Source organism: Anopheles coustani, chromosome 3 (genome assembly GCF_943734705.1).
Source record: "Anopheles coustani chromosome 3, idAnoCousDA_361_x.2, whole genome shotgun sequence".
In the NCBI taxonomy this organism is placed as follows: Eukaryota; Metazoa; Arthropoda; class Insecta; order Diptera; family Culicidae; genus Anopheles; species Anopheles coustani.
The window spans coordinates 77,540,511-77,555,191 of NC_071288.1; the positions used below are offsets into that span (position 1 = coordinate 77,540,511).

At 48.6% G+C, this 14,681-nt stretch overlaps 2 protein-coding genes across 2 annotated transcripts; one reads left to right on the forward strand and one right to left on the reverse strand.

Moving 5' to 3' along the window:
- Positions 1-600: 600 nt before the first annotated feature.
- Positions 601-10,396, forward strand: LOC131258887 (phosphatidylinositol 4-kinase alpha). Its single transcript, XM_058260280.1, has 13 exons — positions 601-690; positions 787-1,000; positions 1,091-1,852; positions 1,932-2,138; positions 2,649-2,749; positions 2,828-2,990; positions 3,057-3,543; positions 5,062-5,290; positions 5,364-8,012; positions 8,071-8,191; positions 8,758-9,317; positions 9,392-9,638; positions 9,713-10,396. Exons 1-13 carry the CDS (start codon positions 601-603, stop codon positions 10,096-10,098), a joined length of 6,216 nt encoding a protein of 2,071 aa, XP_058116263.1. The 3' UTR covers positions 10,099-10,396.
- Positions 10,397-10,401: 5 nt separating this feature from the next.
- Positions 10,402-14,384, reverse strand: LOC131267097 (uncharacterized). The gene is made up of 7 exons (XM_058269866.1): positions 13,948-14,384; positions 13,269-13,424; positions 12,228-13,071; positions 11,717-12,150; positions 11,409-11,646; positions 11,241-11,324; positions 10,402-11,173 (listed from the first exon to the last, which is right to left on the reverse strand). Exons 1-7 carry the CDS (start codon positions 14,382-14,384, stop codon positions 10,589-10,591), a joined length of 2,778 nt encoding a protein of 925 aa, XP_058125849.1. The 3' UTR covers positions 10,402-10,588.
- Positions 14,385-14,681: the final 297 nt, after the last annotated feature.

The following is a 14,681-nucleotide window of genomic DNA, read 5'->3' on the forward strand; positions in this document are numbered from 1 at the left end:
ATCGCAGACGTTGAAAACCCAACACAGCAATTTTTATTTGTAACACTGTCTAAAGAAATGTTCAATGGTTATCCTTATTAATAATGTCCTGGTTAGAATCAGGACGAGAAAAGTGAAATCAATCACTTTGCCTTTACATCGGCTTATTACGTGACTAATTCGACACACGTCGTGTTTAAATCGAGTCACATCAAATTCAAATGGATTCGGATCAAATCTGAGCCAAATCAAGTTAGAATGCCCGGTTGACAGAAATTTAAATTGTTGCTGGTACTATGTAGTTCCAGCAAGAGTCCCAGCAATCTGCCAAGGAAAAACTTGCTGGTACTACATGACAGCTGCAAAAAATTTGAGTTTTTGTCAACCGGGTGGAATACAATTGAATCCCAAACAAATCAAATCTATCCAAATCCCAAACGAATCAAATCTGTCCCGAATATGTCACATTGGATCCAATCACTTAGAATCCGCGTAGAGATCGAGTTTTCGAATCATCCGAATTCAGATTATGCCATCACTACTGTTGTCAGTCTGGATCTTCGAACGAAAATTTTAGATTGTAAACTAAAATTGTGCAGTGCTAAACTAAAGTGCCCAAAAATGGTAGGAAACGAGCGATTTTCGTTTCAAAAAACCGTCCAGTGTATGGCCCGTGTGCTGGCAATGATTAAACCAACGCCATGGGAAAAGGTACCGCAAGCAACGCACCGTTTATCAAAGAAATATAAGTGCGTGAATCATTTGTTGTGAGATTCATGTTTTTACTTTTCGTTTTTTCGCGAACAGGTACAAACTTTGTTCAAGTACTGCCCACAGGAAAATGCAGCGGGCGTGTTTTGCTTGGATGCCAGGGCACAGGACGCGGTGATTGCGTTGGGATTATATTTCCTTGAAAGTGGCTATCAGTACTCCAAGGAAATCATTCCCTACCTGCTCCGGTTAGCCAAGGCACTGCCCAAGGCAGTCTGGATCGATGACGTCAAACCGAACAAAATCGATAGTAAGTGTCCCTGATGGTGTTACGACAATTCCCCACGGTGCGAAGGCAATTAGTTTCGAGTTTTTAATGCGGTGCATTTGATTCTTGTAGAAATCCCAACCGCCGAGAAATTCAGCTTCTGTCTCAACAGCCTGCTGTCGGACATTGCGGTTGGATGTCCGGAGCACCGTGATGAAATCATCGTCAACCAGGTGGAAGTGCTGACGGTGCTGACAAACATGATCAAGGGTAGCAAAGAGAGCAATACTCTGCCACCGATTATTCTTTGCAAAGCAACAGTGCCACTCCTACTCGGCCTAAGCCGTTCGATGGGTCGCTATGCGGCCGGGGACCCTCCACTGCTCTGCCGGCTTTTCCCCAAGGATGAAATTCTCGTCGTTCGGTCCCCCGAGACGCCACTGATGGCCGACGCGAAGGACAGCACCAGCGTGAGCCAGTTTCGATCGATCATACCCCGCTCAATGTCTGGCAGCCTGTCGATGGACGGACCGGAGGCGGAAAAATCGATCAACAGTACCCGCAAGAAGCTAAGCTCGTTCTACTCCGTCCCGTACGATCCGACCACGTACTTCTTCGCGAAGTATGGCTCCAGCTTCAACCAGTTCCCGAACATGCGCTTCTGCGAGTCGATGGAACAGAACGATCGGCTGCAGTTTCCGATCAATCATCTGCAGACAATCTTTGCGCTGGCGAAGAAGCTACTGACCAAAGAGACACTCGAGCATCTGGACGAGCAGGCGGGCGATATTTACGCTCTCAATCAGATTAAACCGTACGGTTACAAGAGCTTTTCGGAAACAATCAACCTGGTGATGGTGACACTCCTTCGTGAAATACTGCAAAATCAAACAGGTAAACAACGCGGCACATCAAATCGCCATTGGCTTTGATATGGTTGGTTGATGAAAACATTCTTTCCCCCGCTCACTAGATCTGCCAACTCCGTTCACGAAGGATGTGCAGGAATTTGTCAAACGACTGTTCCTGATTGGGCAGACGGAACTGCAAAACAAGCAGCACGACGCGCTCGATCGTGTCCGGGACCCAAACAACATCGTGGTCAACAAATACAAAATCAACGTCATGGCAAATGCCGCCTGTGTTGATCTGCTCGTGTGGGCAATCGGCGATGAGACAGGTAGGTTCGTCGTCCCGGAAACTGTAACGTGTACGGTGCACTCGGATTGATCGGACGCCGGGATTTCCTCTATACTGATCGTTTCTATCCGGTTCCAGTCGACAACTTGTGTGATCTTCTCACGTATCTGCAAGAAAGTTTATCTCTCACGATGGGTTTAGGTGATGGAAGTTTGCACTTGTCGCTTATGTTTTCTGTTCTATTTTACTTTCGTTTTATTGGTTTGTGATTTGAAACGTTTTCGTTCGCACTGACTTTGTTTTACTTTCCATCGCGTAACGCTGCTTTTTTTCTTATGTTCCATGAAAGGGAAAGGGATAGACGATGACTTGCTTGTTCTGAAATGTTTGTCCGTTTGGAAAAAGGAAAAACGCAAAACGATGCGACATCCCTCGCTTTTTGTGTTGGGATTGGTCCTTGTTGCTTTTCAATCATGCGATTATGAACGAATCGCATCTTGCCTTGTGCGAGTGTCCGAAGGTTATTCATACATGTTTCTTCTATTTGCAGAAGCGGACAAACTGTGCAGTCGACTGTACCAGAAGCTCAACTCGGTGCTGGGACACAAAGTGGTGATGGATCATATGCCCTTGTTGATGGTTTGTTTGGAGGTAAGCGAAATTCGCTTGCGTAAATCTGTCATAAAAACTTTCCTAATGATGTTTTTCCTCTTTGGTCCGCTATCTCAGGGCTTAGGTAAGCTAGCACAAAAGTTTCCAAACATTGCTGGAACATCCATATCATATTTGCGAGATTTTTTGGTCGATCCGAGCCCGATCCTGACCAAGCTGCACGTGCAATCTCAGGCTCAAACGAAGAAGGATAAGGAAAATGCTCCATTCCGGATTGTGGGTAGGTGTTGTACATTTTGACGCCAGACATTTGACTTTGCTAAACGTCCTTTTAATTTGTTTTCAGTTCAAGGATCCGACTTTAAAGCGTTCGATCATTCAACGAAAACGAAGGGTCTTACCAAATCGGCCCAGGAAGCGTTCGAAGCTCTGCGAGACGCCGCCATTGAGAACCTCAGCATTGCTCTGCGTGCGGCGCACGCCATGGATCAATACTGCGTGCCAGCGCTGGTGGCGAACGTGTCAAATCGGTTATTCACCGCCGAGAAGCAGGAAAGCGAATCGAGTCTGGTGTCTCTCAACATCATCGTCATGTTGGGGCACGTGGCTGTCGCCCTTAAGGACACACCGAAAACGACCAACAACATCCTGCAGTTCTTCATCCAGCGATTCTGCAAGGTTCCGTCGGAACAGAACGTACTGATCGTCGATCAGCTTGGCTGTATGCTCATCTCGAAGTGTGAACCGCAGGTGTTTGAGGAGATTATGAAAATGTTCTCACGCGTCACCGTGCAGGCAGCCTCGTTGGCTTACTCGACGAATCCGGAGCAAAGGTAAAATGGGTTCGTTCTGGGTGTGGGGCGGGGAACAGACGCACGTAGATGGAATGGATCGGTGAATGGGTCTGTTCTGTCCGCACCGGGGACACCTTTTCGTAACGATCATCAATTTTCCATCGAATTCATCTACGTTCTATGTTTCACGATTCTGGCTCTCTGTGTATTTTTGTCCCAAAATTGGAAAATCTCATCCACTTCATTTAATTATTTTCGTGATTGTTTCTAATTTTTTTCTTTTTACTAATTTGGCTTTCCGTACACCTGTGATAATCCTGCTCGAAATTTAACATTTCCGAACTTCGTTCAATTTTACAAACGAGATTCCGAATTACAGGAAAGAACTAAACTAATTCAAATATGATAGAAACAAACTTTCAATGCAGGGGTTCCAATCACATAATGGAGCACTTACATCAATTGGTGGATTATTTCAAACCCGCTATGGAAGTTATTTTTTTAAGTGCCGGATTTTAACCGGGTAAAACCTCTCGACGTTTTTGGCCCCTAATCCTCGTTTGGATCTGGTCCAGAAAGATAATACTACAAACGATATGGATGTTACTAATAATATGATAAGATGTTTCATACAGAACCCTATATAAAACTCCACATTTCTTTGCATTGAAGAAGCAGAGAAGAGAGTTCCCAGAGAAGGATCGCATACTTCCAGGAAATGTATGCCTGTATTATTCTTTTATCGATTTGAAACATTCCACCAAATGAAGCAAGAGTTCCATTATCTGATTCGCAACCCTATAAGATCCTTAGACTCTTTCATTTTTCATTTAATTATTAAACCTTAACATTTAAACTTGTGTACAATTCATATTTTTCACATTCACAAATTACAAGTCAAATTCAAACGACCATAAAAATTTGTTTCTGTAGCCGTGTAGTTCGGAACATTCTCGTAGACAATCCAATGTAGAGTTGTGTAGTTCGATACCAAGCTGTTCCATTTCCATTGGAACAGTTTATCCTACCCTCCTTAAACCTATCCAAATATTGAATGCTGATACAGATTTCCAAGATTTCAGATACTTTAAACGATCTCGTGTTGCATGCCTTCGCGTACTTTCACCGGTTTCTCTTCCATCGCATTGTTCCTCTCCGAGCGGTGCTATGTTCTCTGTTCTTCCTGCCTGCCCCACAAGTGACTGACCAACATTTCCCGACGCGCGTGTACCTCACGGCCAGGGAGTCTATACATAAGCTCGGCGACGTAATACTACTACTACTCCTCCGTATGGTTTTTTTTGTTTCGTGAATATTTTTGCGTGTCATATATATTTTTTTGTTTTTTGTCGGTGGACGTGTTGTATTTTGGTATTCCACCACCATTCATTTGTAAGCGTCTAGTTCAGTCATCATCTAAATTTTTGAAACATTTTTGCCTCCCTCCTTCCCTTTTGCCCGTGTTTCCCGTTCCTCCCTGACACCATCCAAAACCGCTGGGCCATGCGTGAACCGCCGACGCGTTTTGCCATGCGTTTCGGTGTTAAAAACGAACAGTGTTTACAGAAAATCGTACCATCACGTGTCGGATGCGGTGGTGAATGCGCTGGCCAACATTGCCGCCAACATACAGGGCGAGCTGGAGATGCTGGATCTGCTCGGTAAGCTGCTGGAGTTGTTCGTGCAGATCGGGCTGGAGGCGGAACGGTCGTCGGACAGTGCGTCCGGGGCACAGAAGGCTAGTTCGAGTGCCGGTAACCTGGGCATGCTGATACCGGTCATTGCGGTGAGCTGCGAACGAGTGCAGTCCAAGTGGTGTGGAAAGTTCCCTTATTGATGAGATTTGTCCTTTGTTTTAGGTCCTCGTGAGACGGCTTCCGCCGATCAAGAACCCAAAGCAGCGGCTTCACAAACTGTTCAAAGACTTCTGGTTGTACTGTGTGGTAATGGGCTTTACGAACTCGCGCCTTTGGCCCTCGGATTGGTATCAGGGTGTGCAGCAGATTGCGGCAAAATCACCCCTGCTTATTTCGCAAACGGCGCACCGGTCAGAAATGCGTGAACTTAACTACACCTCGGCCATTCGCTCGGGAAGCGTCAGTTTGATGGAGCTGCGGAATCAAATTCTGCTCCTGCTCGACCACCCGCCGGCGGATATTACTGCGTGCATCAACAAGCTTACGTTCGCCCAATGCGCGTACCTGTTGAGTGTCTATTGGTTGGAGATATTACGCGTGGAAAACTCGTCCGAACCGAGCCTAGAGCCGATCCTGAGCTATCTGTGCGATAATGCGCTGCTGAAGGATAAGTCGGGCATGTGGCTGTGCATCCGGTGCATCGGCGATCAGGTGTTTGAGAAGTTCCGGAGCGTACTGTTGGCGCAGGACACGGTCCGGGAGAAGGTGCTGGAATCGCAGGCGATGCTGCTGCTCGTTTACTTCAACCACATTCACAAGCAGATCCAGCTGGTCGCCGATCAGTACCTTTCGCAGCTGGTGGATAAGTTTCCGCATCTCCTGTGGAACCGGAAGGTGCTCTGGTGCATGCTGGATGTGCTGCAGTTGCTCGCATTTTCACTGACGCTCGATCCGAACGAGGAGACGCCGACGCTACGGGTCGCCTCGACTCCGTACACGCTGCAGCTGATGGACAGTTTGCCGGCACGTGAAAGTCGCGTTAAAGACTTTGCCGACCGGTGCCAGGGGATCGTCAATGAGGCGATGAAATGGGCCCCGAAGTCTACGCGCAGCCATCTGCAGGAGTATCCGAATCAGGTGCCCTCGACGACGCTGTCGAACCACAGTGGGCTGGCCCTTGCGGTCGATTCGATCCTCCACACCTGGGTCACCAATGCGTACATACCGACCACAACGAAGCGTCCGCACTGTGTCAACAGTGACACTTCGAAGTTTGTGTCCGTACTCTGTCTGCGTAGCAAATACGCGGGTGAAATCTCCGGCCTTCTCTCCGTGCTGGAGGACGAGGATAAAAAGGGGCTAGCGGACCGGCTGGTGAAGGACATCTGGGACGCGTGTGCGGAGAAGAACGACCCCAAGCACCGTGGAGCGTTGTGGCGTGCGACGGCATACCTGATCCTGTGCTCCAGCGCCAACCGGAAGCTGCTGCATGCCATCTCGTCCTCGCAGGTGCAGCTGTTCACCGTGAGTGCCATGGAGACGGCGGTCGAGTGCTGGCAGTGGATACTGACCGCCCGGCAGGATCTGGAGCTATGCTTCATCCAGGAGATGGTGACCGCCTGGCAGACGACGTTCGACAAGCGGATCGGACTGTTCTCGGAGGAGAGCGACGTGACGAGCCCGCTGGCGGCGTACGAAGGCTGCAAGTTGGTTCCGAAGCCGATCGTCGTTGCCCCGCATCACATCTGGCTGAGCCTACTGTCGGAGATGGTCGACACGGCCAAGTACTGCAATCGGGATAAGGTGGAAATGTTTTGTATGCTGCTCCATCGCTGTTTACCGTTCAGCAGAGACTTTAAGCAGAACAGGCACATCTCCACCGTTGGGTGTCGGTTCAAGTTGCTTCAGTGTGGCCTGTCGCTGCTGCAAGGCAACACGATCCCGAAGTCGCTCGCGCGTAACATCCTTCGTGAGAGAATTTACGCCAACGCGCTCGATTACTTCTGTGGCCCGCAGATGTGCCCGAGTCAGCCGCGCGAGGCACTGCTCGAGGACATTGCCACGCTGCTCAAGTTCTGGCAAACGATGCGCAGCGAGAAGAAGCATCTCGTTGCGTCGGAGGTGAGTGACTATGAACTGCACGCGGCCACTTCGACGAACCTGTCCGTGCAGAAGGCTTCCTTGGACACGGTATCGCTTGCCGGAAGTGAGGTGGCCCGTTCGACGAGCAGTGGTAACGCGGGTTGGTACAACACGATCCCACACTCCACTTCGACGCTTTCGAAGCGCTCGAACCGCATCAAACGTCCACCGTACCCGAAGGATGCGTACGACAAGGACTACATGAAGAAGCGTAACCTCATCCTGGAGCTGCTCGCGGTCGAAATCGAGTTTATGCTTATCTGGGCGAACCCACTCGCCCTGCCGGAGCTGCAAATTCCGGGCGAAGAATCGGTCAACGAGTGGCGTGCCCGTCCGCTGAAGCTCAACGTGTGGCGTGACTTTACACGGCTCGCCTGGTCGTACAACCCAGCGTTGGCCGTTTTCCTTCCGCAACGGATTCGCAACGCGGAAACGATCGAAGACGAGGTGACCCGGTTGGTATGCTCGGATCCGATGGCTGCGGCACACATCCCCGAGGCACTCAAGTATCTCGTCACCACGAAGACGGTGCTGAACGAATCGCCCGAGCTGGTGTACATGTTGACGTGGGCACGGGTCAATCCGATACAGGCGCTGTCGTACTTCTCGCGCCAGTACCCGACGCATCCGCTGACGGCACAGTACGCCGTCAAAACGCTCAACTCCTATCCGGCCGATGCGGTGCTGCCATACATTCCGCAGTTGGTGCAAGCGTTGCGTCACGATACGGTACGCTTTACGAGCTTTACATTTTTTATTTTTGCTAATGTTATCTTTCTCCCAACAGATGGGTTACGTTACAGAGCTGATTAAACATATTTCGAAGCGATCGCAAATTGTGGCCCATCAGCTGGTGTGGAACATGCAGACCAATATGTACATCGACGAGGAGATGCACCATCGAGATTGTGAGTATTAATGTTGTTTCTTGCTTCTAGTGTATTTTGGTTTAATATTAATAATATAAATTTAGAAGATTTGTCAACGTCCTTTTTTGATTGTACTCTCTGATTCATACAATTCTTTTTGGTGCTGATTAACCAAAAGTTGCTTTTGGATGCTTCTGAGAATTTCCTTTAATTTTTTTGAGAGAATTGTGTCACCAACTGAACTATTTTACGCGTTTTATTAGTCAACGTTCAACACTTTCGTGTGTGGTATAAATGAAGTATGACCAGGTTTTTACAATTTTCGTATAAAATGTATTCTCCAATACTCTTGAATGTTGTTGGTGGTTTGAAATCATAAATATTGGAATAGTAAGGGCTCCTTAAGAAAGTCTGAAACAGCTTTTTTCAAATGTTTGTTTATGAATGGCATTCTTTATCGTACAGTTATTCAGATCTGATTCTTGAATCTGAATCACTATTTGCAATGAATCTGAAATTTAATTTATGTTTTAATTGTTTGGTTTGCTGTGAATCGAGTGTTTTGGTTTAATGAAGAATTATACTTCTTCTCAATTCTTTACCAGCTCTGTACGACGCATTGGAATCGCTTTCGCAGAACATCATCTCCTCCCTCTCCGGCCCAGCGAAACGTTTCTACGAGCGTGAGTTCGATTTCTTCGGCAAGATCACGGCCGTCAGTGGGGAGATTCGTTCCTTCCCGAAGGGCCAGGCGCGCAAGAAGGCCTGTCTGGAGGCGCTCAGCCGCATCAAGGTACAGTCGGGGTGCTACCTTCCATCGAATCCGGAAGCAATGGTGCTGGATATCGATTACAACAGTGGTACGCCGATGCAGAGCGCGGCCAAGGCACCATATCTTGCCCGGTTCCGCGTGCAACGCTGTGGCATCAGCGAGCTGGAAACGATGGCAATGGAAGTGTCGAACAATCCGGACTCGCAGATCGATGGTCCCCGGTTGAACTCGCTAGGTCCGGAAGCGTGGCAGGCGGCCATCTTCAAGGTCGGGGATGACGTACGGCAGGACATGCTGGCGCTGCAGGTTATCTCGATCTTTAAGAACATTTTCCAGCAAGTCGGGCTGGAACTGTATCTGTTCCCGTATCGTGTTGTCGCCACGGCACCAGGGGTAAGGAATGCTTCAGGGCGTAATAACTCACGGTTCGGCGATAATGTAACTGTGTATTTGTATCCTTTCAACAGTGTGGTGTTATTGAGTGCGTTCCGAATGCAAAATCGCGCGATCAACTCGGGCGGCAGACGGATTTTGGACTGTACGAGTACTTCCTGCACCAGTATGGGGACGAAACGTCCAAGGAGTTCCAGTCGGCCCGCAGTAACTTCGTCAAGTCGATGGCGGCGTATTCCGTGATTGGATACCTGCTGCAGATAAAGGATCGTCACAACGGCAACATTATGATCGACAAGGACGGCCATATTATACATATCGGTAGGGCAAACTTCTCCTTTCCGTGTTATCCAGAGTTAATTCCTTATATCCTTTGTTTCTTCTCGTTTTTGTAGATTTTGGCTTCATGTTCGAATCATCCCCCGGCGGCAACATCGGGTTCGAGCCCGATCTCAAACTCACCGACGAAATGGTGATGGTAATGGGAGGCAAAATGGAAGCCGCCCCGTTCAAGTGGTTCTGCGATCTTTGCGTCCAATCGTTCCTGGCCATTCGGCCGTACCAGGACGCGATCGTGACGCTCGTGTCGCTGATGCTCGATACCGGGCTGCCGTGCTTCCGCGGACAAACCATCACCCTGCTCAAGCAACGGTTCGTGCCGACCAAGAACAGCAAGGAGGCGGCCGCACACATGCTCGGCGTCATCCGCAATTCGTACCAAAACTTCCGCACGCGTACGTACGACATGATCCAGTATTATCAGAATCAAATTCCATACTAGGACGGTAACCGGTCGGGGCCGTGCTCCATATTTATGCTTCAGGGTTTTGGGGTTTAAAACCAACCGGTGGGGAGAATTATCATATAGAAATCATTGGAAGTGGGGTTGAAACAAGTTACCAAAGGTAATTACTATTATTGGTGTTAGGGGGATAAAATGACAACGGGCCCTAAGGCACGCTATACTAACTGTTTGTGTGATGTAGTTCTTCGCTGTACTTCGTTATTGTTGTTACTCCTTATCTATTGACATCAAGGGAGATCAAAATCCAAAGATTGATAATAAAGAAATACTTTATGATCCATCAATTATTTGTGTATATTTCAACTAGGTTAAACGACATCTCCATGCTTAAGTATAAAAGAATCCTACATCACCGTTTTTCTATGAATCCTTAAGATTTAAATTTTTTGGAGATCCATAGTATATTTGCTAGTATAACAGTTTTACCGTATTTCAACTCGTCTTACCCTCTTTGTCCAAAAACATATCACATCTTGGTGTACTTATCGACATAGTTCTGGAAGAATTTGTTCTGGCTCTGTCGGTCGGAGAAATCGATGCGGTACTTCGTCCCATCGATTAAAAAGTTTACACGCTGCCGCTGACGTTTGCTACGCCGTGCCCTCATCAGCATACCCCGGCCGGCGAATCGGTCCAGGAAAAGGACACGCACGAACCGCTCGACCGTCTTGCCCTGCTCGGGAACGTCCTGCAATTTGACGCACACCGCAGCCCGCTCGCAAACGAACACCCGGCACGGACCGGCATCGGTATCGTGAAATGGGCCACTTAGCACCGCCCGGTCGTTGTAGAACACCAGACCGCAGCCCGGCAATCGTTCGTCGAGCAGGAAGAGATTGTAGTTGAGCACCAGATCGGTGCGGTACGCGTTCAGGCGAACCTGAACGAACGCGAGCCGCTGGAACAGTTCCGTATCGATGGGGAGGTTGAGGGTGCTGTCGTCGGAGTACTTCACGATGAGCGTTTCGAAGTAGCGGTTGAATTCCTGCAGGTGCTCGATGCAGAGGAACGTAAACTTTTCCACCGTTGAGGCGACCCGATTGTGGAAATTCTAGACGAATGAAGAATGGGGATTTTTAGGACGTTGATTGAGTTTGTAAAGGATAAAGTCTACTCACCGACGGCATCTGGCAGAGCTGCACATACTTGATGGCCCTCCGGATCTCTCGAAGATATTGAAAATATGGCACAAAAACATCAGACTACAAGAGAGGAATGCAATTTATAGCAAACAACCTTCGTTAATTGTTTTTTTCCTGAGTATTTCAATGGTATTGTTCAATTACCAAAAGGTAACGCTCAAAACACCGGCATACGGTGTTCGGAGCGTTCGGTGTCTGGGAAATGTCTTGTAGGATCTCCTTGTGTAGCTGCTTGATGACCTCAAAGGTCTTCAGGAATCCTGTCAGCTTTTGTTTCAACTCGCCACTGAGAGTGTCCAGATAGAAACTTTGGTTCGCCTGCAGTACCTCAAGGAACTGCTCCTGAGCTTCGATCAACGAGGTTGTTAATCTCTGCTCATCCCTGGAAGAAATTGTTCAAGAGAACCTGTTACATCTCGGTCCTCGATCCAAAAATTCGTAGAATTTCTTACCAAACTTCCGGTTGATCATCGGAATCATCGAACGGCTCTGCATCCTCCTCGTAGTCGAATTTGTGTTCATCCGTTCCAACGTCCATGTCATGGTCTGCTTTTCCATGCAGGCTATCATATATGGCCGAACGCGTCATTTGCTGCAGAAATGACACCAAAGGTCGCATCTCCATGTGTGTCTCCGATTGGACGATAATCTCCTGCGTTGCTCGGGAACCGGCAAACAGCACAATCCTGTTGGTACCCTCTACCGTGTAGGCCAACTCCGTGTTGGTGTAGTGACCCCGGTATTCCATACGATCGCGCAGAATCTCCACGTAGATCAGCAGCTTCTCGAAGGCGAACAGCTTTGCGCTATACTTCCGGCGTACGTTCACATCGTAGATGTCGAGCAGGAATAGCCGCAGGAACTTACCCTGGTAGAGAAGATTTATCTGCCGAATGCAAGGTGTGAAATGTTGTCTTTAAGGTCCCTCTGGGTGTTAACGTTGCATATCATATCTTATCTCACCGGTGTATCCCTGTCCGGATTTCGATTTCCCTCCGGCTGGAGTATCAACGTCAAGGGCGTGTCCGAGGTGTGCGACAACGATCGCGTCGATGAACTGCCGCTACACTGTCGAATGTCACGGATGTTGATCGCCTGATTGACCCGATCGATCAGGTTACTCAGCCGCTTGTCCACCTTGCAAAGCAACGCTGTCCGACGGTTCAGTGTTCGCTTACCGTCGGCTTCCTTGAGCAAATCTTTGACCATCTCATTCAGCAGCAGCTTGTACCGGGGCAACCGCTGAATGGGTTGCAGAAGCAGACTGTTCAACCCGAGCCGATCGTTCAGGTCGTGCTGGATCTTCAAGAAGTAATCACTGTAACGTAACCGCAGAGCCTCCGACTCGGCGTGGTGCATGGCGTACTGAACGTAGCAATAAAACCGATCGTTTTCTATGTACTCTAGAAATGTTCGCGCTATATCTTCCACCACACGCGCCTCACCCTGCCCGTTGGCCGTAAGAAGCGACCCAGCGGCCCGCTCTAGATCGGGTAACAGATGGTCCCGATGGGTGCGCAGAATTTCCTCCACATTGATAAAGATGATGGCACGCTGACCTCTCAGTGCCGCCGGGAGTGTCTGCGAGTACATCGTCGGGACGTAGTTCTTGATGCCTTGATCGAGCGTTTCGATGTACCGTCGTTCCTTCTCGATCAGCTCGTCGATCACCTTTGCGATGTGATCACTCGAGCGGTTCGAATCAAGGGACAAACGCCGTTCGGACGCAGCGTCGGTAGTTGTAGCAGGTACGTGCGAATAGTAGTGATCTGTGCCGGACTCATCCGGTGTTTCTTCATCATCGGTGCTAAAAAAGGTGCAGATTGTCCATTTGAAAAACACACAGTCGACAAACCAGACTACCACACGAAACATTCAAACGAAAACCAACGCAACCAATTCACAGATATTATAGCAGCTCGAAACGTACGCACACGCAAGAGGACACAAGACCAGCGGACTGAAGACTTTTTGTTAGGCCAATTGTGGGAATGTTTTACTCACGATGACTCAAACGAGGAGTAGCCATCGGTGGAAGCGGGATTTTCGAGCTCTTCATTAAGGATGTCAACGCAGGGTTCATCCTGATCAAGACTAATACCTTCCCGCCCCGAGTGCTCTCGGTTAACGAGGGATGCGGACGATGTATGAGTTGAATACCTTTCCAGAATATGTGATTCAATTAAAAATTGGTTAATTTTGAGTAAGTTGTGTTCCACGAAAAGAAAGACTTGGTTCAGTCCTTAGAAATGAATGTTGATCTTGACGCATAGGAAAGTATGAACTACAAACATTCGTGGTGATTCGTGGTACTTGATCATTTGGTTTTTACAGCTGATTAACTTCCTATTTCATTTATCAACAAAATTTCACTAAAAATTACTCAAATTCACCGTAGATAATCCTCCCCAAATAACTAAGCTACAACTAGAGTGGAATGCTGATTGAAAAATGAGTCATTTGGATTAGCTGAATGAAAGCAAAACCCCGTTATAAATCTATCCCGTACCACATTTCCTACGTCGACTTTTATCAATCGAACATCATGTTATCAGTTCTGGAAGGTCGCCCAATGCCAAGCCGGTGCGGGATACAGACGGCATTGTTTAATTTTGATTCCTATGAGTCACTGATGGAGGGAAAATTTTCTCTCGAACAGTTGGGACTGTCGGGAACCTCTTACCTCTCGCATACGGTATCGTAGATCTGCTCGGCGATAGCATTGGCACGTTCCTCAAGTGCTTGGGCTCGCTGGCCTGGAGGTATATCCTTCCGCCTCCAGTCGGGTTTTGGGGCAATCACAGGCTTGAAGCTACTCTTTTTGGGAGTTTGCAGAGAGTTTTGGGGAATACTTGGGGCCTTCCTTAACCCGTGCGTCGTCTCCGACGTCAACGTAGGAACGCTATAACGCAGGCCGATCGATTCGAACCTACACGCTAATTGACGCACTCCACCGACCGGCATCGGAGCTGGACCCCCGCGTGAGGGAAGCATTGTAGACGCTTTTGTTGTCGTAGCCGGTGCCTCATCCGTCACCGAAATACCACTGTCACGCAGTTCACTAACTGGACCGGTACGTCCCGGTTTTGGTGGAGGAATTGGCCGTCCGGAGGGATGCATCCTTTACAGATTTCACACATACGCAGTTGGTGTTTGATTCCTATCGGTCGATATCACCTTTGCCACACTTCAACCGGGAGAGGGAGTGTAAGGAAACACTAGTACCACATTTGATTTGATTAGATAACGGTCCGGTTTTCCTGTGAGCCACGGCTCGCAGCCACTCGAAACGGACCGACTGACTGATCAACCTGCAGAAGCGAATCCGTTCACACGGAAGGCTCGCACCACACTGACCAGCATCGATATGGTGTGCAGTTGAGATCGGGATCCATCTACGCCTCTTCAGGCGCTGAC